At 61.2% G+C, this 25,748-nt stretch overlaps 1 protein-coding gene across 1 annotated transcript in view; it reads right to left on the reverse strand.

Annotated features, from left to right (window-relative positions):
- Positions 1-25,748, reverse strand: part of HSPG2 (heparan sulfate proteoglycan 2) — a 174,307-nt gene that overhangs the window by 79,841 nt on the left and 68,718 nt on the right. Inside the window, 12 exon segments of the mRNA XM_043531753.1 lie at positions 11,796-11,987; positions 12,091-12,231; positions 13,970-14,058; positions 15,041-15,090; positions 16,751-16,837; positions 16,989-17,116; positions 18,566-18,679; positions 20,185-20,296; positions 21,221-21,339; positions 21,745-21,924; positions 23,079-23,255; positions 24,335-24,475. Of these exon segments, the coding sequence (XP_043387688.1) occupies positions 11,796-11,987; positions 12,091-12,231; positions 13,970-14,058; positions 15,041-15,090; positions 16,751-16,837; positions 16,989-17,116; positions 18,566-18,679; positions 20,185-20,296; positions 21,221-21,339; positions 21,745-21,924; positions 23,079-23,255; positions 24,335-24,475 (1,530 nt within the window).

Genomic DNA, 25,748 nt, shown 5'->3' on the forward strand with positions numbered 1-25,748 from the left:
CCTCACTGGGGCAAATGAGATCAGCATCTGGCCCGCGGTACCCTGGACAGACGGCTGCCTTGCGAACAGGGCCCAGGGAGCGCTACTGCAGGTATCAGATGCAATTCCCCGGGACATGCAGTGCCACCCCTGGCATTGTGCATCCCATGGGGACAGCGGGGCCATTTTACTCCCTCCCAGAGAGCCAAATCCCTCAGCCACGTAGAGCCCCGCCCAGGCCATGCAGGTGGGCAAACCCTAGCCTCCGGTACCTTCTCAGCCACAGCAGCAAGCCTGTGGCCCTGGGAGAGGAGGTTGCTGGACTCCTGGGAGCGAGGTCTGAGCAATGATTCCCGCTGGGGCTTTAGCAACACAAGAGACCAAGGGAGGGCTCAGTCCACGGAGGCAGTGTCTGGGGGCAAAGCCATAGACCCAGGACAGCATTGCATAGACTGACTGGGGGGGAAGGAGACCACAGACCCCGCAGATGGGTGAGGCAGGGTCCAGACCACTGGTCTGCTAGAGCGGCCTCAGACAGGGGCAGCAGAGAGGAGCAGAGCCAACGACTGAGTCCATTTGCAGACACTGTTTAAACAGCTTCATGGTCCGACCCGGGATCACTCCATACATGTGGCATCCCCTTGGGCACCAGCGCTGCCTCGCCCGGCCCAGGGCTGTCCTGGGAGGAGTTTGGACAAGCCCAACGGCTCTGCCATGGCTTCTCGGCAGGGTGGCGAAGGTGGGGAGAGGGCAGCAAGAGGGCATGGGGAGGGTAGTGAGGACAGGGGGAGGGCAGCAAAGGCAGAGGGAGGATGGCGAAGGCAGTGAAGGCAGGGAGAGGGTGGGGGGAATCATAGATTCATAGAATCATAGAATCTCAGGGTTCGAAGGGACCTCAGGAGGTTCTAGTCCAACCCCCTGCTCAAAGCAGGACCAATCCCCAACTAAATCATCCCAGCCACGGCTTTGTCAAGCCGGACCTTAAAAACCTCAAAGGAAGGAGATTCCACCACCTCCCTAGGTAACACATTCCAGTGTTTCACCACCCTCCTAGTGAAAAGGTTTTTCCTAATATCCAACCTAAACCTCCCACACTGCAACTTGAGACCATTACTCCTCGTTCTGTCGTCTGCTACCACTGAGAACAGTCTAGATCCATCCTCTTTGGAACCCCCTTTCAGGTAGTTGAAAGCAGCTATCAAATCCCCCCTCATTCTTCTCTTCCGCAGACTAAACAATCCCAGTTCCCTCAGCCTCTCCTCGTAAGTCATGTGTTCCAGTCCCCTAATCATTTTTGTTGCCCTCCGCTGGACTCTTTCCAATTTTTCCACATCCTTCTTGTAGTGTGGGGCCCAAAACTGGACACAGTACTCCAGATGAGGCCTCACCAATGCCGAATAGAGGGGAACGATCATGTCCCTTGATCAGCTGGCAATGCTGCTACTTATACAGCCCAAAATGCCATTAGCCTTCTTGGGAACAAGGGCACGCTGTTGACTCATATCCAGCTTCTCGTCCACCGTAACCCCTAGGTCCTTTTCCGCAGAACTGCTGCCTAGCCATTCGGTCCCTAGTCTGTAGCGGTACATGGGATTCTTCCGTCCTAAGTGCAGGACTCTGCACTTGTCCTTGTTGAACCTCATCAGATTTCTTTTGGCCCAATCCTCTAATTTGTCTGGGTCCCTCTGTATCCTATCCCTACCCTCCAATGTATCTACCTCTCCTCCCAGTTTAGTGTCATCTGCAAACTTGCTGAAGGTACAATCCACACCATCCTCCAGATCATTAATAAAGATATTGAACAAAACCAGCCCCAGGACTGACCCTTGGGGCACTCCGCTTGATATGCGAGCCCGGTGATCTAGCCAGCTCTCTATCCACCTTATAGTCCATTCATCCAGCCCATACTTCTTTCACTTGCTGGCAAGAACACTGTGGGAGACCGTTTCAAACGCTTTGCTAAAGTCAAGGAACAGCACGTCCACTGCTGTCCCCTCATCCACAGAGCCAATTATCTCATCATAGAAGGCAATTAGGTTAGTCAGGCATGACTTCCCCTTGGTGAATCCATGCTGACTATTCCTGATCACTTTCCTCTCCTTGAAGTAGGATTCCTAACAAAATTGATTCCTTGAGGACCTACTCCATGATTTTTCCAGGAACTGAGGTGAGGCTGACTGTCCTGTAGTTCCCAGGATCCTCCTTCTTCCCTTTTTTAAAGATAGGCACTACATTAGCCTTTTTCAGGTCGTCCGGGACCTCCCCCGATTGCCATGAGTTTTCAAAGATAATGGCCAATGGCTCTGCAATCACATCCGCCAACTCCTTTAGCACTCTCGGATGCAGGACATCCGGCCCCATGGACTTGCGCTCGTCCAGCTTTTCTAAATAGTCCCGAATCACTTTTTTCTCCACAGAGGGCTGGTCACCTCCTCCCCATGCTGTGCTGCCCGGTGCAGTAGTCTGGGAGCTGACCTTGTTCGTGAAGACAGAGGCAAAAAAAGCATTGAGTACATTAGCTTTTTCCACATCCTCTGTCACTAGGTTGCTCCCCTCATTCAGTCAGGGGCCCACACTTTCCTTGACTCTCTTTTTGTTGCTAACGTACCTGAAGAAACCCTTCTGGTTACTCTTAACATCCCTTGCTAGCTGCAACTCCCAACTGTGATTTGGCCTTCCTGATTCTACTCCTGCATGCCTGAGCAATATTGTTATACTCCTCCCTGGTCATTTATCCAGTCTTCCACTTCTTGTAAGCTTCTTTTTTGTGTTTAAGATAAGTAAGGATTTCACTGTTAAGCCAAGCTGGTTGCCTGACATATTTACTATTCTTTCTACACATTGGGATGGTTTTTCCTGCAACCTCAATAAGGATTCTTTAAAATACAGCCAGCTCTCCTGAACTCCTTTCCCCTCCTCCTGAAGATCGAAACAACAGACTGGACTTCTACATAGAGTGCTTCCACCGACGTGCACGGGCTGAAATTGTGGAAAAGCAGCATCACTTGCCCCACAACCTCAGCCGTGCGGAACAAAATGCCATCCACAGCCTCAGAAACAACTCTGATATCATAATCAAAAAGGCTGATAAAGGAGGTTCCGTCGTCATCATGAATAGGTCAGAATATGAACAAGAGGCTGCTCGGCAGCTCTCCAACACCACTTTCTACAAGCCATTACCCTCTGATCCCACTGAGGGTTACCAAAAGAAACTACAGCATTTGCTCAAGAAACTCCCTGAAAAAGCACAAGAACAAATCTGCACAGACACACCCCTGGAACCCTGACCTGGGGTATTCTATCTTCTACCCAAGATCCATAAACCTGGAAATCCTGGACGCCCCATCATCTCAGGCATTGGCACCCTGACAGCAGGATTGTGTGGCTATGTAGACTCCCTCCTCAGGCCCTACACTACCAGCACTCCCAGCTATCTTCGAGACACCACTGACTTCCTGAGAAACTACAATCCATCGGTGATCTTCCTGAAAACACCATCCTGGCCACTATGGATGTCGAAGTCCTCGACACCAACATTCCACACAAAGATGGAAGACAAGCCGTCAGGAACAGTATCCCCAATAATGTCATGGCAAACCTGGTGGCTGAACTTTGTGACTTTGTCCTCACCCATAACTATTTCACATTTGGGGACAATGTATACCTTCAGGTCAGCGGCACTGCTACGGGTACCCACATGGCCCCACAGTATGCCAACATTTTTATGGCTGACTTAGAACAACGCTTCCTCAGGTCTCGTCCCCTAATGCCCCTACTCTATTTGCGCTACATTGATGATATCTTCATCATCTGGACCCATGGAAAAGAAGCCTTTGAGGAATTCCACCATGATTTCAACAATTTCCATCTCACCATCAACCTCAGCCTGGACCAGTCCACACAAGAGATCCACTTCCTGGACACTACGGTGCTAATAAGCGATGGTCACATAAACACCACCCTGTACCGGAAACCTACTGACCGCTATTCCTACCTACATGCCTCCAGCTTTCATCCAGACCATACCACACGATCCATTGTTTACACCCAAGCTCTATGATACAACCGCATTTGCTCCAGCCCCTCAGACAGAGACATACACCTACAAGATCTCTATCAAGCGTTCTTACAACTACAATACCCACCTGCGGAAGTGAAAAAACAGACTGATAGAGTCAGAAGAGGACCCAGAAGTCACCTACTACAGAACAGGACCAACAAAGAAAATAACAGAACGCCACTAGCCATCACCTTCAGCCCCCAACTAAAACCTCTCCAACGCATCATCAAGGATCTACAACCTATCCTGAAGGACGATCCCTCACTCTCACAGATCTTGGGAGACAGGCCAGTCCTCGCTTACAGACAGCCCCCCAACCTGAAGCAAATACTCACCAGCAACCACACACCACACCACAGAACCACTAACCCAGGATCCTATCCTTGCAACAAAGCCCGTTGCCAACTATGTCCACATATCTATTCAGGGGACACCATCATAGAGCCTAATCACATCAGCCACACTATCAGAGGCTCATTCACCTGCACATCCACCAATGTGATATATGCCATCATGTGCCAGCAATGCCCCTCTGCCATGTACATTGGCCAAACTGGACAGTCTCTACGTAAAAGAATAAATGGACACAAATCAGATGTCAAGAATTATAACATTCTTAAACCAGTCGGAGAACACTTCAATCTCTCTGGTCACTCGATCTCTGACCTAAAAGTCGCAATAATACAACAAAAAGACTTTAAAAACAGACTCCAACAAGAGACTGCTGAATTGGAATTAATTTGCAAATTGGATACAATTAACTCAGGCTTGAATAGAGACTGGGAGTGGATGAGTCATTACACAAAGTAAAATTATTTCCCCATGTTTATTCCCCCCGCCTTCCTCAGACGTTCTTGTTAACTGCTGGAAATGGCCCACCTTGATTATCACTACAAAAGGTTTTCTTTTCCGTCCTGTCCCCTCCCGCCCGGCTCTCCCGCTGGTAATAGCTCATCTTAAGTGATCACTCTCCTTACAGTGTGTATGGTAACACCCATTTTTTCATATTCTGTGTGTATATAAATCTCCTCACTGTATTTTCCACTGAATGCATCCGATGAAGTGAGCTGTAGCTCACGAAAGCTTATGCTCAAATAAATTGGTTAGTCTCTAAGGTGCCACAAGTACTCCTTTTCTTTTTGCGAATACAGACTAACACAGCTGCTACTCTGAAACCTTTCCCCCTCATGTTATTCTCCCAGGGGATCCTGCCCCTCAGTTCCCTGAGGGAGTCAAAGTCTGCTTTTCTGAAGTCCAGGGTCCGTATTCTGCTGCTCTCCTTTCTTCCCTGTGTCAGGATCCTGAACTCGACCATCTCATGGTCACTGCCTCCCATCCACTTTTGCTTCCCCTACTAATTCTTCCCAGTTTGTGAGCAGCAGGTCAAGAAGAGCTCTGCCCCTAGTTGGTTCCTCCAGCACTTGCACCAGGAAATTGTCCCCTACACTTTCCAAAAACTTCCTGGGTTGTCTGTGCACCGCTGTATTGCTCTCCCAGCAGATATCAGGGTGATTGAAGTCTCCCATGAGAACCAGGGCCTGCGATCTAGTAACTTCCGTGAGCTACCGGAAGAAAGCCTCGTCCACCTCATCCCCCTGGTCCGGTGGTCTCTAGCAGACTCCCACCACGACATCACCCTTGTTGCTCACACTTCTAAACTTAGTCCAGAGACTCTCAGGTTTTTCTGCAGTTTCATACCGAAGCTCTGAGCAGTGGACAGGAGGGCAAGGGGAGGACAGTGAAGGAGGAGGGAGGGTGGCCGGAGGGTGGAAAGGAGGGGGGTATCTGGGGAGCTCTCTGATTCCCCAGTCAGGGAGAGTGGCTGAGGCGCACACTGCAGGATGGGGGGGAGGGTGTGAAGCATTGGTGGGGGACGGGGAAGCCATGGCTTGGGAAGAGCGAAATCCCAGAGTCAAGGGAGGGGCATCCAGCCAGGGCAGCCCTGTGCCCCCAGGGGGTGCGCAGCCTCACACACAGCCATGGCCAGCCGTACCTGCAGGGACCGCGGCACCAGGGGTGAACCTGGCATGGCCAGGGAAGACGCCTTCGAGGAGGAGGAAGACTGGGGAGATTCAGCCAGGAGAGGGCGAGGAGGGGTGCTGTGAGCCAACCGGGCAGCAGGGGGGCCTCGCAGGCCTGCTGGCTGGGGCCGGGGCCTTGGGACGGCCCTGCCCAGGGGGGCGGAGTGCTATGTGGAGAGGCCGTCTGCCCCACAGCGAAGCCAAAAAGCAGCTCCCAGATCTCAGCATCCAGCCTCCCCTGGGCTTCATCGGTCTGAGGGTGGGGAGGGGATAGACAGGGAGAGCCAGTGAGTGACCTGAGAGCAGGGAGTGGCCACGCCAGGCAGTGCCATCACGACACACCACGCTGGGCATGGTGCCAACCCCACACACCACACTGGGCACGGTGCCAACCCCACAAATCACGCCAGGCACAGCACCAACCCCACAAACCACACTGGGCATGGTGCCAACCCCCCACACGACACTGGGCACAGTGCCAACCCCACACACCACGCTGGGCATGGTGCCAACCCAACACACCATGCTGGGCACAGTGCCAACCCCACACACCATCCTGGCATGGTGCCAACCCCACACACCACACTGGGCACAATGCCAACCCCACACACCATCATGGCACAGTGCCAACCCCACACACCATGCCAAGCACAGCACCAACCCCATACCAGGCACAGTGCCAACCCCACAAACCATGATGGGCACAGAACCAACCCCACACCAGACTAGGCAGGGGTTGTGCCAACCCCCTCCCCCACACACCAGGATGGGGAAGTGCTGACCCCCACCCACTATGTCCCAGCCCCTGGAAGAGTGGTACTGAACCCACATGCCACACAGGGACGGGATGGAGCCAAGGATGCTGGGCCTTCTCCCAACAGCGCCTCCTGGAGGCAGCCAGCAGCGGAAGCCTCAGGGGCAGGGCCCCGCTCAGGTGCCCTGCAGCAGCTGCTGGTAGGACGTCTCCTCAGAGTGACCTCCATGCCACACGGCAATAGCCAGCTGGGTGCAGGCTGGCATGGGGAGGGGGAGCGGTGCAGAGCTGGGTGCTGTCTGGCATGGGGCGGGGAGTGGCGCAGGGCCAGGTGTTGGCCAGCATGGGGGAGGTTGGGTGAGGCCGGGTGCTGGCTGGCATGGGGCATAAAGGGGCATGAGGCACTGGCTAACATAGGGAGGGGAGTGGGGTGGGGCTGGGCACAGGCTGACATGGGGTGGGGGAGCGGGGCTGGGTGCAGGTTGGCATGTGGTGGGGGAGCGGTGCAGAGTTGGGTGTTGGCTGGCATGTGGGGAGGTGGGGCACGGCTGGGCACTGGTTGGCACAGGGCAGGGAGGCAAGTAGGGCTAGGTGCTTGCTTGCAAGGGGCGGGGAGCAGGGAAGGCTGGGCATTGGTTGGCATGGGGGGCAGCCAGGCACCAGCTGGCTGACATGGGTCAGGGAGCCAGGCAGGGCTGGGCCCTTGCCTGCAAGGGGCAGGGAGCAGGGCAGGCTGGGCGCTGACTGGCACAGGGGGTGGGGCAGGGCACTGGCTGGCATGGGGCATGGCACAGGGTGGGGCTGGGCACTGGCAGGCACAGGGGGGAGGTGGTGTGGGCCAGGTGCTGGCTGGCACAGGGCAGGGAGTGGGGCAGGGCTGGCTGACACAGAGCAGGGAGCCAGGTAGGCTGGGTGCTGGTTGGCACAGGGCAGGGAGCTGAGCAGGGCTGGGCACTTGCTTGCAATGGGCAGGGAATGGTGTGGGGCTGGGCACTGGCTGACATGGGGCGGGGAGCAGGGCAGGTTGGACATTGGCTGGCATGGGGGATGGGGCAGGGCACTGGCTGGCTGGCCTAGGTCAGGGAGTGGGGCAGGGTTGGCAGATTGGTGGGCACAGGCAGAAAAATGCTGCCCAAGAGCATAGTGGGAAGCCTCCTAGATCCTCCCCTAGTCCCTGCTCCTCTGAGTTCTAGCCCCACAGAGTCCAAGCAGGGGTTCTGACCTGCCAATCACTGTAGAGCATGCCCAAGCCAATGCCCCCCCATTACCTTAGCAGCTCGTCTGACCCTGCGGTTGCCCCCTCCAGAGCCCAGGATCATACCCGCGGCCACAGCATTCCGCAGCTGCTCCTCCGTAAGGGACGTGCTGTTCTGATGGGAGGCACAAGGGTGCCATGAATCCACGGGCCCTCCCACCCAGGGGGTACGAGCAGCCCTCACACCTTTCACCCACCTGCCCCTGGCTGTGCCTAGTGCCACGGGCCAGGGTCGCCACACGCTGCATGCTCCAGCTCCATGAGCAGCTACGTGGGCGAGTCCCCGTGGCACTGCCCCTGCACACTGGCCTGGGGAGGGGAGGGGAGTCTCCACTCAGAGCCACACTGGCACCGAGGCGTCCGCTGCTGTAGTCACTACAAGCTACCATGCTCTCAGAGATGCCACCCAGAACCTGTCACCCTGGGCATGTCCCCCCCATGAACACTAGGGTCCCAGTGCCAGGCTCAGCCGGGCCCAACCCAGGAGGGAGCCAGTCAGAGGGGAAAGGGACACGTTGACTCCCCTGCCCCATGGTGGTGAGCAGGGCACAACGCCATTAGCACTGCTCGCGGGGCTCCCATGACTGCGAGCCATCTCCGTGGGAGCGAAGACACGGTGGGTGCAGGGCAGATGGCTCTGAAGCTCAGAGTATTCATGGGGTGTTAGAGACCCCGGGTGCTACTCCGCGAAGCACCGGGCACAAGCATGGGGACAGCCCACCCCAGCCTGGCTATCCTGGCCACAATAGAACCAGCCACGCCCCGTCCCCTCCCACTGGCAAGGCCCCCTGACAAGACACCCCAGACAATCCAGCACTGGGGTTGGCCAAATGCCCGCAGGTGCTTAGTAACATGCAAATTCCATGTAATTAGCTCTGTCCCAAAGATGGGGGGAGGGGCTGAGATAAGACACACCCCTTCCCAAGCAGGCAGGAAAGCCACACCCCTTCCCCCCTGCAAGCGGGTAAGCCACACACCCCGCAGGCAAGCCCCTCCTGTGGCAGGTGGGGTAAGCCACACCCCTTCCCTGGCAGGTGGGTAAGCCACGCCCCTTCTCCGACCACCATTTGCCAGATTATCCAGGAGGGCCACATGACCCAGGCCAACGGACTCCAGGACCCTTGGGAGCCAAGCGCTTGACTGCCCCAGGCCCGCACCTGCGGGTTAGATCGGCAGCCCCACGGAGCACTCCATGCTCACGCCCCCACCATGCGGTGCCCGTGCCTAGTACCTTGTGCGCACGGCGCATCCGGGCAAAATAGGTTTCTCTCTGTTTAAGGGAGGAGACAGGCAGGAAGGAGAGGAGAGAGCAGGGTTACTGAGGACAAGTGAGCAGTGCCAGGAGCCCACCTGCACCCAGCGCGGGCCAGCCAAACCGCCCACGTGCAGGAAATCCCTTCCAGATGGCTGAAAAGCCGAGCTGCCCCCGCCACTCCCGCCTGCCCAGCAGCTGTCGGCCTGGTGCTGACCGCAAGCCGGGCTGGGACTGAGGCAGCAGACCCTGTGGGCGTGGTTTGCCACGGACACTCCACGGCAGGGCTGAGCAAACCCCCAGGCAATGCAGCCTGCCCCAGCATGGGGCCAACAGACAGGAGGGATCAGGACAGAGCACTCCCCACTCCTGGGGCCCAGGAGCCGGTGACAGATGGTTGGCACGCTATCTGCCCCCCTCCCTGTCTGGCTCAGCTGGACAGCTGCTCCCCAGGGCCAGCTGCAGAGTGCGAACCTGGCTCCTCCCATCCCACGGCTCTCCCACAGCCCTCTCCAGCTTCTCCTCTCATTGCCAAGCCCCCAGCCTTCTTGCCATTCCTTCTCACCTCCCGCTCTCATCTGCACCCCGCAACTCGCAAACCAGACACCCTCCTCCCAGCAATCCCCTGGGTGCCCTGTGTGCAGGCGGCAAAGTCTGTGCTGAATGTGCCTGTGAGCCCAGGGCAGGGCTGGGTCCCCATGTAGGACTATGCTCCTGGCACATGGTGGGCACTCCCGGCACACGGCGGGTGCTCCTGGCACACGGTGGGCGCTCCCAAAATGGCTGGTGCTCCCAACAAATGGCTGTGCTCCCAGCACATGGCTGGTGCTCCTGGCACACAGCGGCGTTCCCAGCACACAGCTAGCTCTCCTAGCAAATGACTGGTGCTCCCAGCACATGGCGGGCGCTGCCAGCGCATGGCTGGCCCCCAGGGAAGGAACAAATCCCCCCGGTCACAGACAGTGAATTGGGCCCCTTTCCCCCTGTAAGGGCAGAGTCATCCTCTCCTTACACCTGCTGGGGCTCAAGGGAAGGGGGGCAGAGCTGATCTAGAACAAACGCCCAGCCAGGGGGAGCAGTGAGTGTGGAATGCAGCCCCCAGCTCTGCCCCCTGCGGGGAAGGGGTGTCTGGAGTAAGCACAGTCCATTCCAGACACAACGCTGCCCTGTGATCCCGGGACATCACCGCACGGCGAGCGCATCTACTGCGCGCCAGGTGCCAATTTGCCTGCTTGGTGTCTACATGGAAACCCACGACTGGAACTTGTGCTTGTGTACTCATTGGAAAACTGGGCTTATGATGGCTGGCCCCGTGCGAACACGTCCACACTGCACCGCACAGCCCTGCCTTGGGGCTGTGGCTCGAGTTGTGTCCACACTTGGAGCCGAGTCGCAGCTGGACCCGAGCTCTGACCGAATGCCCATCAGGGTCCTAGGAGCCAGAGCCTGCAGGTTTGCACACCTGAATCTGCCTGATTGCTGTGTGGATGGAGGAGGGGCTTGGGCTCAAACCTGAGTCACAGCCTGGGGTTAGTGCGCAGCGTAGACCTACCCACGGAGGCCACCAGAGAGTCATGACCTTGCTCGTATCAAAGCCCCTAGAATGGGCTCCTGCCGGGAGTAGGGGGCACAGCCCTCAGGCTGCAGAGAGCAAAGCCATGGAGCTGTTAAGTGACTTCCCCAAGGTCACACAAGGGGCCAGAGAAACCGAGCCCCGTCTCCTGAGTCCCACCTCAGTGCCTTATCCACTAGGCAATCCTGCCTTCATGGGGAAAATTCCCTTCCCAGTGACACGTAGCCACAGCCCCCCAGGCTCCTGGCAGAGCTCATGCCCCCTTCAGCTGCAGTCCCTGAGGGGAGGGGCTCTAGTGCTTGCTCAGCCCCATGGGTCACATTCCCTGGGCTGTCGGCCCAGCTGGGTCTGTGCCACCGGGATCCGGCTGCAGGGATCAGTGTGAGGTGGCGGTCTCGGGGGTCTCCAAGGGGCGATGGCAGTGCTCACCTCAGGGCTGCCTGAGGAATAGGGCCCGTTAGAGCCAGTGCTATCCCCTGCCCGGGCTTGGCCCTGCTGTACCTGGCAAGATGGGGCTCTGGCCTCAGCACAGGGCTCTGGGAAAAGCTCATAGGTTCAGGGATCACATGCTGATAACAGGGGCCCAGGAGACACAACAGTGCAGGCCTGTGCCTCGGTTTCCCCATCTGTAACATGCAGCTAACAGTATTGCCCTCTGTAAAGCACTATGAGACCCGCTGCTTGGCAGAGCTGGAGAAGAGCCAGGGGCATCGCTGGTGCAGCGCAGGAGCCCAGAGCCTCAGGATCTGCCGGGCACGCTGGAGTTCAGGGTGCCAGCCCCGGGCATGCAGAGCTCTCGCACAGACACGCGCCGTGTGGCCTGGCCCCAGAGGGCCCCTCAACCATGCTCCAGCCACAGTGGGGCAGGTGGACGGGCAGGGCCTTGGGCTTCTTGCCATACCTTGTCTCCTTGGTAGGGCTCTGGCAGCTGCCAGTAGTAGGACTCCTGGCCCAGCTGGCCGAAGTGCCCGAAGGAGAGCTGCGGCCCCTCGGCCAACGGCTCCACGGCGAAGCCGGTCGCGATGCGGGTGCTGTGCTGGCGGTTCACCAGGGCGAAGCTCTGGAAGTCGCCCGGAAGGAAGGGGCTAGTGACCTGCCGGGAACAGACACCGAGGGATGTGAATCCAACCAGAGGCCCCCGCGAGCCAGGCATCCCGCGGGACTGGACTGGGAGGTTGGGGGAGACGGGCTCTTACCAGGCCCCGGTAGTAGGAGGAGCTGGTGCACTGCTGGGTCACGCCCATGCAGAAGCAGGGCAGACAGCCGTCGCGGTTCTCGGCACTCAGGTGGAAATGGTTGGCACGGCAGCTGCTGCAGGAGGGACCCTCCACGTGGGGCTACAAGTGAATGGGACAGATGAGGGGCTGAGGAGACGGCCCAACAGCTGGGGAGACGGTTGAGTGACCCCAACTGGCAGGGGCTCCAACCAGCTCCATTCCGTCCCCAGGGCTGGAATTCCCCAAGCATCTTCCATGCCCCAGCAATGAACTGGGCCCGGAGCACGGGAACGAAGGGGTAAGTGCAGCAGAATCCTGGGGAAGCTACAGAGGGATCCTCTCCCCCGGGGACCCTGCTCCTCTCCCCCGAGTCCCTGTGTTCAGGCACACAGGCTGGTGGAGATCTCAGCCACCACTGGTGGGGGCCAGGCAGAGAGTGCAGGCTCAATGCACGTGGGCATAGGCCAGCTACCCACCAGCTGGGGCAGCACAGTAAGAGCTGTCACAGCACGGGGCGGGCAAGGGCCAGAGCTTGGGGTGAGGCGCAAAGAACAACCCAGCTCGGGAATTTTGTTCTCAGTGTGGCTCTGGGGAACTGAGGGCAGCTCAGCGTCAGACACAGGAGAGCCAGTTACGCTTAGCATACGATGTTAACAAGAACAGGGAGTAGGTGTGACAAAGTGAGACTTTTCTGTAAGATTTGTATGTTGTCTATGCGTGCCTCAGTTTCCCCTATATTTCGCATGGCTACACAGAGGGGAGGAAGGGCTCTCAGGGCAGGCTGCAACACAGGTAGGAGTGTTGCCAGGCTGAATGAGCTGGGCTGGGTCATTAAAAAAAATTGGCCAAGGCCAGTTCCACATCAGTGGAGTATGAGAGAAGCCAACGGCCAACCCAATCCCAGAACATTGACACCTAGGAACCAATGGTGCAGGGGAGATGGATTTCACCACCCCTCTGCAGAGGAGCTAAGCAACAGCTGGAGAACAAAGGACTGGAGAGGTGTGAGGTGGTGACTAGAGGTGCCTGCTGGAAGGAGTCGGGGCTCTCACGGAGATCTGACCAAGGAGGTCAGGCAGAGAGAGACAGACGGAGCCTGAACAGGGGGCTCACTGTTCCCCTGGCCGGGCTCTGGGCTGACCAGGACGGGCTGTGCTTTCACTTTCAGTTCTCTGGGCTAACCTGGGAACTTCCTCTGCCGGGCTCCAGCTGCCGCACAAACCCGACTGTTGTGACAGTGCTGGGTGAGTGTCGCCGCAAGCCCTGGGTGAGGGGCGTTAATCCCTGCACAGCGCACGTCCCCACCGGGAGTCTGGCTCAGTGGGCCTCGCTGCACAGAGCTCACAGTGTGAAGCAGGGGGGCTGGAGCCCCAGAAGTCCCGTCTAGGAGGTGGCCAGGCAGCGGGCCCTACCCTGGAGGAAGAGTGAGGCCCCTGGGGGTCCAGCCCACTGAACGGTTCCCCCTAGAGACTGTTCCAAAGCTGGGTCTGTAGCACCGAGCCTGTGGATCCGTGACAGTGGGGTCTAGTGGTTAGAACAGTGAGGACTCCTGGGTCTAGGAGGGGAGTGGGGAAGAGATTAGGGTGAGGGGCTTGGCCCAGGACTCCTGGGTTCTTATCCCAGCTCCACCAGTATTGCGTTTCTCTGGCTCAGTTCACCTTGCATTAGAGCAGTGGCTGGGAGCATCAGCCTGTGGCCTCCTGAGAGCCCCCCCTCGGACAAGCGCCAGGGCTGGCAATGGGGGAGGAATGAAGCTAGGTCCCCAGATGGGTCCCTGACAGGGCTGTGGGTGAGTCCCCACACATGGCAGAGGAGCTTCCCTGTCATGAACGTGCAAGCATGGAGCTATTCCCCTCACCTTACACTGGCACTGTCTGCTGGCATCACACTGCCTGCTCACGCTGCCTTGTGGGTCACAGCTGCAGTTTCCGTTGGGCTTGTGGGACTCTACAGCAATGAGGCAGAAGAGAAGAGCTGTTACTCCTGAGCCCGGGCACCTGGGGGGGCCAAGTGATGGAGGGGCTCCGAGCCCAGTACCCTCGAGAATCACAGAATCATAGAATATCAGGGTTGGAAGGGACCTCAGGAGGTCATCTAGTCCAACCCCCTGCTCAAAGCAGGACCGATCCCCAATTAAACCATCCCCGCCAGGGCTTTGTCAAGCCTGACCTTAAAAACTTCTAGGGAAGGAGATTCTACCACCTCCCTAGGTAACGCATTCCAGTGTTTCACCACCCTCCTAGTGAAAAAGTTTTTCCTAATATCCAACCTAAACCTCCCCACTGCAACTTGAGACCATTACTCCTTGTTCTGTCATCAGCTACCACTGAGAACAGTCTAGATCCATCCTCTTTGGAACCCCCTTTCAGGTAGTTGAAAGCAGCTATCAAATCCCCCCTCATTCTTCTCTTCCGTAGACTAAACAATCCCAGTTCCCTCAGCCTCTCCTCATAAGTCATGTGTTCCAGTCCCCTAATCATTTTTGTTGCCCTCCGCTGGACTCTTTCCAATTTTTCCACATCCTTCTTGTAGTGTGGGGCCCAAAACTGGACACAGGACTGCAAATGAGGCCTCACCAATGTCGAATAGAGGGGAACAATGGGTAACTGCCAATGGGTAACGAGCTCCATGGGTAGCCACCAGGTCTGCCCTGCCCACAGGGATGGGGCATCAGAATGCGGGATGGGCTCCCCCAGGCTGGGGCTCCTTCATTCTCCCCCACAATTGGACCCCCAGGGGAGCCCCTCTCCAGGCACCGGGCCCCGTCACCTCGAGGGCACTGCATGGGTTTGGCTGCCGGACGCTGGGGATTTTGCATGACTCAGTGGGGCCCCTTCCTTCCTGGCAGCCCTGGCACCAGGCCCTGAACCCCAGTCTCACCCCAGGGACCCCCCCAGAATCACCTGCCACTCACTTCCATGGCACTCACCTCTGCAGGGCTGTCCCAGGCTGGGATTCCCCAGGTAGCCAGGAGCACACCTGGGGGAAAAGGGAAGCGACCTCCTGGTCACAAGGGGAGCAGTCTTCGGCCCACCAAACCTCAGCTGCTCCTTCCCCTTACAGCCCCCCATTCCCCGACCCCTCACCCACAGCCCTGCACCTCCACCTTCCACCAGCCGCACCCCCGACACCCGTACCCCACAGCCCCCTCACTCACAGCCCCACCCCCTCACACAGCCCCACCCTCCACACCCATACCCCACAGCCTCCTCACTCACAGCCCCACCCCCTCACACAGCCCCACCCCCCACACCCATACCCCACAGCCCCCTCACCTACAGCCCCAGCCCCCATTTCCCCACACAACTCCCTCACCCACAGCCCCACACCCCCACACCTATACCTCACAGCCCCACCCCCATTTCCCCACACAGCCCCCTCAACCATACCCCATCCCCTCACACAGCCCCACCCCCCACCCCCATACCCCGCAGCCCTCTCACCGACAGCCCCACCCCCTCACACAGCCCCACCCCCCATTTCCCCACACAGCTCCCTCACCCACAGCCCCACACCCCCACACCTATACCTCACAGCCCCACCCCCATTTCCCCACACAGCCCCCTCAACCATAGCCCCATCCCCTCACACAGCCCCACCCCCCACACCCATACCCCACAGCCCTCTCACCGACAGCCCCACCCCCTCACACAGCCCCACACCCCACACCCATACCCCACAGCCCCCTCACCTACAGCCCCACCCCCCTTTTCCCCACACAGCTGCACCCCCCATCCACATACCGCCTCCTCAATCACTGCCCCACCCCCTCACACAGACGCACCTCCCACACCTATACCCCACATAGCCCCCACAGCCCCACCCCCATCCTCCCACACAGCTGCAGACTCCACCCCACATACTGCCCCCTCACCCACAGCCCTACCCCGCATCCCCTAACACAGCCACCCATGCCCCCACAGTCCCACCTCTCACCCCTCATCCACAGTCCTGTGTCTGCACCTCCCGCACAGCCACACCCCTCCACACCCAGACCTCACAGCCCCTCACCCTCCCGGCCCCCCAACTCTGGTTTGGCTCTTTGTATCTCTGCTGCCCTCCTGCTGCTCCCAGCCTGGAGTCGGGTGCCCTGAGCTCTGCATCTGGCCCTATTCCCCCACAACACGAGTGGCTCTTGCTAGCCTGACGGGGGTTACTCGTCCCCCAGGGGAAGAATCAGGCCCCCAGAGCGTTCAGTGGCCAGTTACTGGGCAGGAGCACAGGGAGCCCTGGCCTCAGTACTAGGCTGGAGGAGCTTCCTTCCCAGCTGAGCCCCCAGCCCCACAGTCCTTAACTAACCCCAGAGCCCTGGCACCCCACACCTGGGCAGCAGCCACAGACAGCCCCACGGCTAGGATCCAAGACCGATTCGACTCTGCAGGAGACAGGCTGTGCTAGGCTAGCTGGGCTTAGAGCGGTTCCCTTCTCCAAGTGTCCGAGCCAGGGAGCCTTGCTGGGGCTCCCAGAGCAGTGACCTACACTGGCATTCGGGGTCACCCCTGGCACCATGCAGTCAGTGCTGCTTCCACAGCCCCAGACCCCCAGGGCAGGCACAGACTGGCACTCGGGTGAACCAAACAGGGCACATGGGACAGTCCCTGCGCAGCGTCTGGGCAGGGACAGACTGGCACCCCCCTACCTCTGGCACTGGCGTCCCACGTAGCCCGTGGTGCAGGCATTACAAGTGGGCTGTCCGTCCGTGTCCAGGAAGCAAGTTTTCGTAGCCCTGAGAGGAGGATGAAGAAGAGTCATGCCCAGCCCAGCCCTGCCCCAGCCTTGCCCACCCCAAGGACTGACAGACAGACAGGACAACACAAGACATGGAGTGAGCAGAAACCCCGTGAGGTGGGACTGCCCCAGGCTGTCAGGGGACGTACTGGCTGGTGGCATATGGCCTGTGGCATGGGCAGGGCTGGCAGTCTGCTGGGGTCCCTCGTCGGGCATCGCCATAGTAGCCTGACTTGCAGCGTTCACACCTGGTGCCCTCGGTGTTGTCCTGGCAGTTCTGAGAAGGAAAGAGAAGGAATCTATACATATAAAATGATGGGGTGTAAATTAGCTGTTACCACTCAAGAAAGAGATCTTGGAGTCAGTGTGGAGAGTTCTCTGAAAACATCCACTCAATGTGCAGCGGCAGCCAAAAAAGCGAACAGAATGCTGGGAATCATTAAAAAAGGGATAGATAATAAGACAGAAAATATCATGTTGCCTCTGTATAAATCCCTGTTACGCCCACATCTTGAATACTGCGGGCAGATGTGGTCGCCCCCTCTCAAAAAAGATACATTGGGATTGGAAAAGGTTCAGAAAAGGGCAACAAAAATTATTAGTGGTATGGAACAGCTTCCATATGAGGAGAGATTGGGACTTTTTAGCTTGGAAAAGAGATGACTAACGGGGGATATGATAGAGGTCTATAAAATCATGACTGGTGTGGAGAAAGTGAATAAGGAAATGTTATTTACTCCTTCTCATAACACAAGAACTAGGGGTCATCAAATGAAATTAATAGGCAGCAGGTTTAAAACAAATAAAAGGAAATATTTCTTCACACAACACACAGTCAACCTGTGGAACTCCTTGCCAGAGGATGTTGTGAAGGCCAAGACTATAACAGGGTTCAAAAAAGAACTAGATAAATTCATGGAGGATAGGTCCATCAATGGCTATGAGTCAGGATGGGCAGGGAAGGTGTCCCTAGCCTCTGTTAGCCAGAAGCTGGGAATGGGCGACAGGGGATGTACCACTTGATGATGACCTGTTCTGTTCACTCGCTCTGGGGCACCTGGTACTGGCCACTGTCGGAAGACAGGATACTGGGCTGGATGGACCTTTGGTCTGACCCAGTAGGGCCATTCTTATGTTCTCATCCCTTATAGCCAGGTCCTGCCAGCACCACCCTGACGTCCCCTCACTCTCACTGCAGCCTGGCACCTGCCCAGGAACCTGAAGCCCCAGATACCCCACAAGATGCTGCACAGGTCACTGGCATCCACTGCCTGTCCCACGCCAGCCTCATCCCCCAGAGCCAGGGAGCTCACAGAGGGTCCCTGAGGGGAGCTGGCTGGCATGGCTCTGGGCACAGGCCCTCTGCTCCAAGCCCACCAGAAACCCTTGGGAGCAGCCAGGCCAGGACAGAGCACAGGATGCTGCCCACTGGAGGAACCTGTAGGAGCTGGCTTGGCTAGGGGCCAGGCAGGGCCGGGTGACGTTGGCAGAGCCTGCTATTTCCTGCCCATCCCCCAAGGTCCCACGAGGCAGGGGTAGATCTCTGCTGTGTCGGGCACTCAGGGCTTGAACCCCTGGCACCTGGCCCTAGTCACCCGCAGCAGCAGGAGGTGCTGAGATTTCTGTGCCCAGAATCACATGGCAGGGGACATCCCTGCTGAGTCACGGACCCTCCCCACACAGGGCAGCAGTGTCAGCCATGGGCGGCTCACGGGGCAGGGCTCACCTGGCAGTCTCCTGTCTCGGCATCACACTCGGCCGAGTGCCCGCTGCAGTCGCAGCGCTCGCAGGTACCCAGGTAGAGGCCGCTGGTGGTGCGAGCATAGCCCACGTCGCAGTCCTTGTGGGAGAGAACAGGGCCAGTGGGTTCCTAAATCCACCCTCCCCCGGTGCCAGGCAGGGCTGGGACCCTCCCCCAGCGGCCAGGCAGGGCTGGGATCCTCCCCCAGTGGCCAGGCAGGGCTGGGATCCTCCCCCGGTGCCACGCAGGGCTGGGACCCTCCCCCGGTGCCACGCAGGGCTGGGACCCTCCCCCAGCCGCCAGGCAGGGCTGGGACCCTCCCTCGGCCCCAGGCAGGACTGGGACCCTCCCCTGGCGCCAGGCAGGGCTGGGACCCTCCCCCGGCGCCACGCAGGGCTGGGACCCTCCCCCAGCCACCAGGCAGGGCTGGGACCCTCCCTCGGCGCCAGGCAGGACTGGGACCCTATCCCGGCGCCAGGCAGGGCTGGGACCCTCCCTCGGTGCCACGCAGGGCTGGGACCTTCCCCCGGTGCCACGCAGGGCTGGGACCCTCCCCCAGCGCCAGGCAGGACTGGGACTCTCCCCTGGCGCCATGCAGGGCTGGGACCTTCCCTCGGTGCCACGCAGGCTGGGAGCCTCCTCCGGTGCCACGCAGGGCTGGGACCTTCCCCCGGTGCCACGCAGGGCTGGGACCCTCCCCCAGCCGCCAGGCAGGGCTGGGACTTTCTCCCGGCGCCACGCAGGGCTGGGACCTTCCCCTGGTGCCACGCAGGGCTAGGAGTCTCCCCCAGCCGCCAGGCAGGGCTGGGACCTTCTCCCGGCGCCACGCAGGGCTAGGACTCTCCCCCAGCTGCCAGGCAGGGCTGGGACCCTCCCCCAGCGCCACGCAGGGCTGCGACCCTCCCCCGGCGCCACGCAGGGCTGGGACCTTCCCCTGGTGCCAGACAGGGCTGGGACCTTCCCCTGGTGCCAGACAGGGTATGCTGCCCCCAGACCCCTCCACCAGCTCAGGCCACGGCCACCCTCCGGGTCTCCCAGGGAGCTTTGTCCTTTGGACTCTGTGCTCAGAATGGCCGGGAGGCTGCAGCTGTTCTTGCTGCAACACTGCCCTCCACCTGCCCCGCCCCCGGAGTCAGCGCCGCACACGGCAGCAGTGAGGTCAGCCTGGCACAGGGATCAGACTGGTTTAGCATGAGCCTATTGACCCCCCGGCTTTCCGGGTCCAAATGGGCCATGCAGCTCTCATGCTGGCACGGGGCACGCTGCCCGGTCCCCAGGATATGGCTCAGACTCTACCCTGCAGTGACACAGATCCTCCCCGACACTGGGACCGCTCCCTGCCTCCCTGTACGCCGGTGAGGGCCCCGTTGCTGCCCAGCCCTGGCACCGGCAGGACACCAGCCCCTCCAGCTGGGCTGCCCAGCAGCTGGAGGGAGGAGCCGTGGGCTTGCGCTCCACAGCTGCCATCTAGCGCCAGGCAGTGTCGTCTCTGGCCCCTGCTGCATGGCCCCCAATGCTGCGGAGAAGGCTGCCCCCCAGCCAGAGCGGATGCTGCTGCCCTGTGCGCTGGGTGGGGCTCCTGCCTTGTCCAGGGGCAGACTCACCTGGCAGGAAGGGCCACGATAGCCAGGGGGACAGGTGCACTCCTCCACCTCCACCGCCTGCTCCAGGCCCGTGGCATGGGGCACGGCCACGTCCATGTGGATGTTGGAGAGCCTGGGAGACAAGAGGCCAGGAGGGAGCTCAGCGTCTGCAGAGAGACAGGCTTGGGCCAGGCTGCCTGGGCACAGCCAGGTCCCGGCCCCGGCCGAGGTCTCCCAAGGGTCACAGCCAGACTCCACAGGATCCCGGGTGAGGCAGTGAGATCAGTGAGGGTCACCCTCCATCCTGGAGCCTCTGTGCGTGGGGCAGTTGTGTCCCAGGCCCATCTGAGGGAGCCGAGGAGGGAGTCTCCCATGCCTACCTGTCCTGGCAGAGGGGACGCACCTCTGCCTTTCAGAGGGGTACAGAGCAGCTTTAGAAGGGAGCTCCCTGGAGCAACCCATGCTGCAGGCGGAGGCAACTACCATGGCTGAATTCAAAGCAGCCTCTCTCCTGCTGTCCCATCGCACTGCCCTCTGGCACGCTGGGTCCAGGAACAGCCTCCAACCCCCAGATGAGCTGGGCTCCACGCCACTGCCAAGAACGGCCTCCGCCGAGGCTCTGCCAGGGTCAAGGGCAGGATGGCGTCAGGGAGCAAGAATGGGGGGAGCCCAAAACTTGCAGCCTCTGGCTCCCCAGCAGGGAGCTACACGGGCACTGAGAGAGGCAGGCGAGTTTGCGCTCTGGTGCGGTGGGCGTGTCTGTGAGGCTGGGGTGGGGGTGCATGTGTGTGGTGTGTGCACACTTGTGTTTGTGGCATGTCCATGTGCACGGGTCTGGTGCACGTGTGGTGTGTGTGTGGTGCGTGCGATGCACAGATGTGGGCTGGGGAGCGGTCGTAGCTGGCACCGTCTCTCAGCCCAGCAGACTGGCCCCTTCCCCAAAGAATAGGCATAGCTGGGACACCAGCAAAGACAGCTTCTCCTCTGCTCCGAGCCCCTGCTGCCCCTCGCCAGGCTGGAGCCCGAAGCCAGGGCCGGTCCCCGGCGCCCGCGTTACCTGCTCTCTGTTGGCCTGTCCATGTACGATGCCCGGATCATGAAGAGGTCGATATCGGCCAGCGCCATCAACAGGTGCTCCCTCGTGGCATCCTGCCCGTCAGCCCGGCGCCAGGCTCGCTAGGGAGGGCAGAGCAAGCGCCAGGGTGACCGACCGTCTTGCCACCCAAAGTACCACGCGTGCCAGCCCCGCTCCCCGCACACAGGCCACCGCAGGCTGGAGCTCGGGGCGCTCTAGCCGTCGCTGCCAGCAGTGGAGCAGGGGATTCTGGGTACTTTATAGCGTGGCATGTCCCCAAGCAGCAGCCATACGCGCCCCACCCGCAGGGGCCATGGGCCAGTCAGTGGGCAGAGGTCACTGGGGAGTGAGGGCAGGGCGCCCCGGCAGGTACCGTGGGTTAGCCCTGGGCCCCTGGACACTGGCTCTGTGACACTCAGGAGCTGGGGGGCGAGGGGGTCCCATCCCACTCCCTGGGGGCGGAGCTCCTGCAGGGGGTGCTCTGCGGGGGCCGGCTGCGCTCTCACCTCTCGGAAGGGGACAGTGAGGCGGGTGGGGGTCCCCAGCAGGGGGCCAGCCTCGGTGAAGTGCTCCAGGAAGATGCCGTTGCCACGCAGAAGCACGTCGGGCTGGCTGGGCAGGGGGTGGGCGCCGGGGGCCGCGCTGTGCGTAACCGTGTAGTGCAGCTCCCCGCCGTACGAGGTCACCTGCGTGGGGCAGCGCCACTCAGCCAGACTGACGGACATGGCCTGGCCCCGCCCACCGCCTCCCTTCTCCCGTCGCCTAGCCCCGCCCACAGCCTCCGTCGCCCCGCCTTTCAGCCCCGCCCACAGCCACCCCACCCACCACCCAGCCCCCAGCCAGAGCCTCCCCTGCCCCGCCCAACACCCACAACCCCCCCGACCCACCACCCTGCCATGCCCATAGCCACCCCCTCCCCACAGCCTGGCCCCGCCCACCGCCTCCCCTTTTCCCGTTGCCTAGCCCCGCCCACAGCCCCCGTCACCCCGCCTTTCAGCCCCGCCCACAGCCCCCCCACCCACCACCCAGCCCCCAGCCAGAGCCTCCCCTGCCCCGCCCAACGCCCACAGCCTCCCCGACCCACCGCTCTGCCATGCCCAGAGCCACCCCCGCCGCACAGCCTGGCCCCGCCCACCGCCTCCCCTTCTCCCGTTGCCTAGCCCCGCCCACAGCCTCCGTCGCCCCGCCTTTCAGCCCCGCCCACAGCCCCCCCACCCACCACCCAGCCCCCAGCCAGAGCCTCCCCTGCCCCGCCCAACACCCACAGCCTCCCCGACCCACCACCCTGCCATGCCCGGAGCCACCCCCTCCCCACAGCCTGGCCCCGCCCACCGCCTCCCCTTCTCCCGTTGCCTAGCCCCGCCCACAGCCCCCGTCACCCCGCCTTTCAGCCCTGCCCACAGCCCCCCCACCCACCACCCAGCCCCCAGCCAGAGCCTCCCCTGCCCCGCCCAACACCCACAACCCCCCCGACCCACCACCCTGCCATGCCCGGAGCCACCCCCTCCCCACAGCCTGGCCCCACCCACAGCCGCCCCCACCCAAACAGCCTCCCCCACCTCCAGCCCCCTCAGCCTCCCCGTCCCACCATCCGGCCCTGCCCCCACCCTCCTCCATCCCACTGCCCTACCCTGCCCAAAGCCTCCCCAGTCCCACCATCTGGCCCCACGCATAGCCTCCCCCACTCCATCCCTTTGCTCACCCCCCGAAGCACCCGCCCTCCCCCTGCCCCCACCCTTCCCCAGCACCACGGTGCACCGGGGCCTGGCAATGCTGCCAGCCCAGCCTGCCATGAGGGTGGCCGTGTCAGCTATGGGCACCGTGGAACGGAGGGGGGCACCTTGTCTCCCTTGAAGCGGTCGGGCAGCACCCAGTAGTAGACATCGCGGGGCAGGGAGTGGAAGGCGGAAAAGGCCAACTCGGCATGGCTCGGGAAGCGGATGCCCTCGCTGACCGTGCGGGTGTTGGCCAGGTTGGCCAGGCTGAAGTGCTCCTGTTCACCGTCCATGGCCCGCACCTGCAACATAAACATTGTTAGCTGGCGGCCCGACGCCGGGAGCAGGACACCTGGGTTCTCCTGCGCCTCACTGCCCTCTTGGGGGTTCCATCTCTGCCATGGGGTGAGCACACTGATCTGCATCAAGGACACGGGGGGCAGGCCAGCGAACGGCTCTGCCTGCTGGCAGCGCTTGACATGGGCGAATCTATGGGCCCCGGTGAAGGTTAGCTGATGGGGCCGTGCCCCTGCCCGGTGGGGCTCTCTGCCAGGGGAGACACTGCCTGAGGGCAGTACCTGCCTGGTATGGCTCTCTGGGTGGGGGGGCACTGCCCGCAGCTGGTACCTGCCCGGTGGAGCTCTCTGGGTCAGGAGGTGCTTGCCGACAGCGGTACCTGCCCGCTGGAGCTCTCAGGGTGGGGAGGTGCTCTGTGCTCCTGTCGACTAATAAACCTTCTGTTTTCCCGGCTGGCTGAGAGTCACGGCTGACTGCGGAGTTGGGAGGCGGGACCCTCTGGCTTCCCCAGGACCCCGCCTGGGCGGACTCGCTGTGGGAAGTGCATGGTGGGGCAGGGGATGCTGAATGCTCCGAAGTCAGACCCAGGAGGGTGGAAGCTGTGGAAGCTTCTTGCCCTGCAGACAGGCTGCTCCCAGAGAGGAGGCTCCCCCAGAGTCCTGACTGGCTTTGAATGGAGTAGTTCCAGAGCATCGCCCGGGGACTCCGGGACAGGGGGTCTCTGGGGGGAGGCGCTGCCTGTGGGCGGTACCTGCCCTGAGGGGGTCTCTGGGGGAGAGGCCCTGCCTGCGGGCGGTACCTGCACTGAGGGGGTCTCTGGGGGGGAGGCCCTGCCTGCGGGCGGTACCTGCCCTGAGGGGGTCTCTGGGGGGGAGGCCCTGCCTGCGGGCGGTACCTGCCCTGAGGGGGTCTCTGGGGGGGAGGCCCTGCCTGCGGGCGGTACCTGCCCTGAGGGGGTCTCTGGGGGGAGGCGCTGCCTGCGGGCGGTACCTGCCCTGAGGGGGTCTCTGGGGGGAGGCGCTGCCTGCGGGCGGTACCTGCCCTGAGGGGGTCTCTGGGGGGAGGCCCTGCCTGCGGGCGGTACCTGCTCTCTATTCCAGGAGGAGCTGGCGCACTGCCGGGACACCCCCATGCAGAAGCACTTCAGGCAGCCGTCGGGGTTCTGGTCGCTCAGGTAGAAGGCTCCAGGCGTGCACTCGTTGCAGAGACGTCCCACCACATTGGGCTGCAGAAGAGACGGAGGGATGGCACCGAGAGATGCGGGCAGGCCGGGCACACAGCAGGGCTGCTCCCACTGCACCCCCACCCACGCTGCCCCAGCCTGGCAGGGCCCAGGGGCTCCTGCGTGCTCCGGGGCACTGGCCTGGCTCCAATACAGCCCATCCTCCAGGAATCCGACCGATCTAGTGTTGGCCTGGGCCTCTGGCAAGGGGCCCCCACTGCTCTCAGGTGGGCACAGCACCCACTAGTCCTAGGGAGCGCTGTGTCTGTCTGGGAACCCTGGAGCATGGAGGAGGGGGCATGCTAGTGGCACTAGCCTGTGCCGCTCCAGGCCGCAGGCTGCAGGGCACAGCTGGGCGGTTGAAGGCGAGCTGCGGAGATGGCAGAGCTGGCCACCGTCTGCCAGGCAGCTGTCCAGCACAATGGCTGGGGAGGGTCATTGTACTCGGGCTGGGCCACAGCCTCCAAGCGGGCACTGGGGGTCCCCTCCTCTCCCTCCCTGACTCCAGGGAACAGATACGCCCCTGCAGCACCCCCAGAATGGATGAAGCCCCTGGCATGGAGCCAGCAGAGGGCACACAGGAGTGGCCGGGGCCAGGCCCTGAGCCCTACGGGAGGGCGTGGTGCAGGAGCCCTGGGGGCTCCGAATGCAGCTGTCTGCCCCAAACCTCTCAGTGCGTCCCCCAGCCCCCAGGCAGGCCCTGCCCGAGAGCCCAGAAGGCAGGACCCAAGTACTCGTTTCTGCTTTTTGCTTCTGCTGTTCAAATCCCTGTCGCCACCATGTGCTCCCCAGGCCAGTGGGGTCGCATTGCACTGCAAAGCACAGCACCGCACTACGCAGCACCGCGCTGGGCCACACCGCACCATGCAGCGCTGGGCCACACTGCACCGCACTGCACAGCACCGCGCTGGGCCACACTGCACCGCACCGCGCAGCACCGCGCTAGGCCACACCGCACCACGCAGCGCTGGGCCACACTGCACCGCGCAGCACCACGCTGTGCCACACCGAACCACGCAGTGCTGGGCCACACTGCACCGCACCGCGCAGCACCACGCTGTGCCACACCGAACCACGCAGTGCTGGGCCACACTGCACCGCACCACGCAGCACCGCGCTGGGCCACACTGCACCACGCAGCGCTGGGCCACACTGCACCGCACAGGGCCACACCGAACCACGCAGTGCTGGGCCACACTGCACCGCACTGCACAGCACCGCGCTGGGCCACACTGCACCACACAGCGCTGGGCCACACTGCACCGCACCGCGCAGC

Source organism: Chelonia mydas, chromosome 18, assembly GCF_015237465.2.
Source record: "Chelonia mydas isolate rCheMyd1 chromosome 18, rCheMyd1.pri.v2, whole genome shotgun sequence".
NCBI lineage: Eukaryota > Metazoa > Chordata > Testudines > Cheloniidae > Chelonia > Chelonia mydas.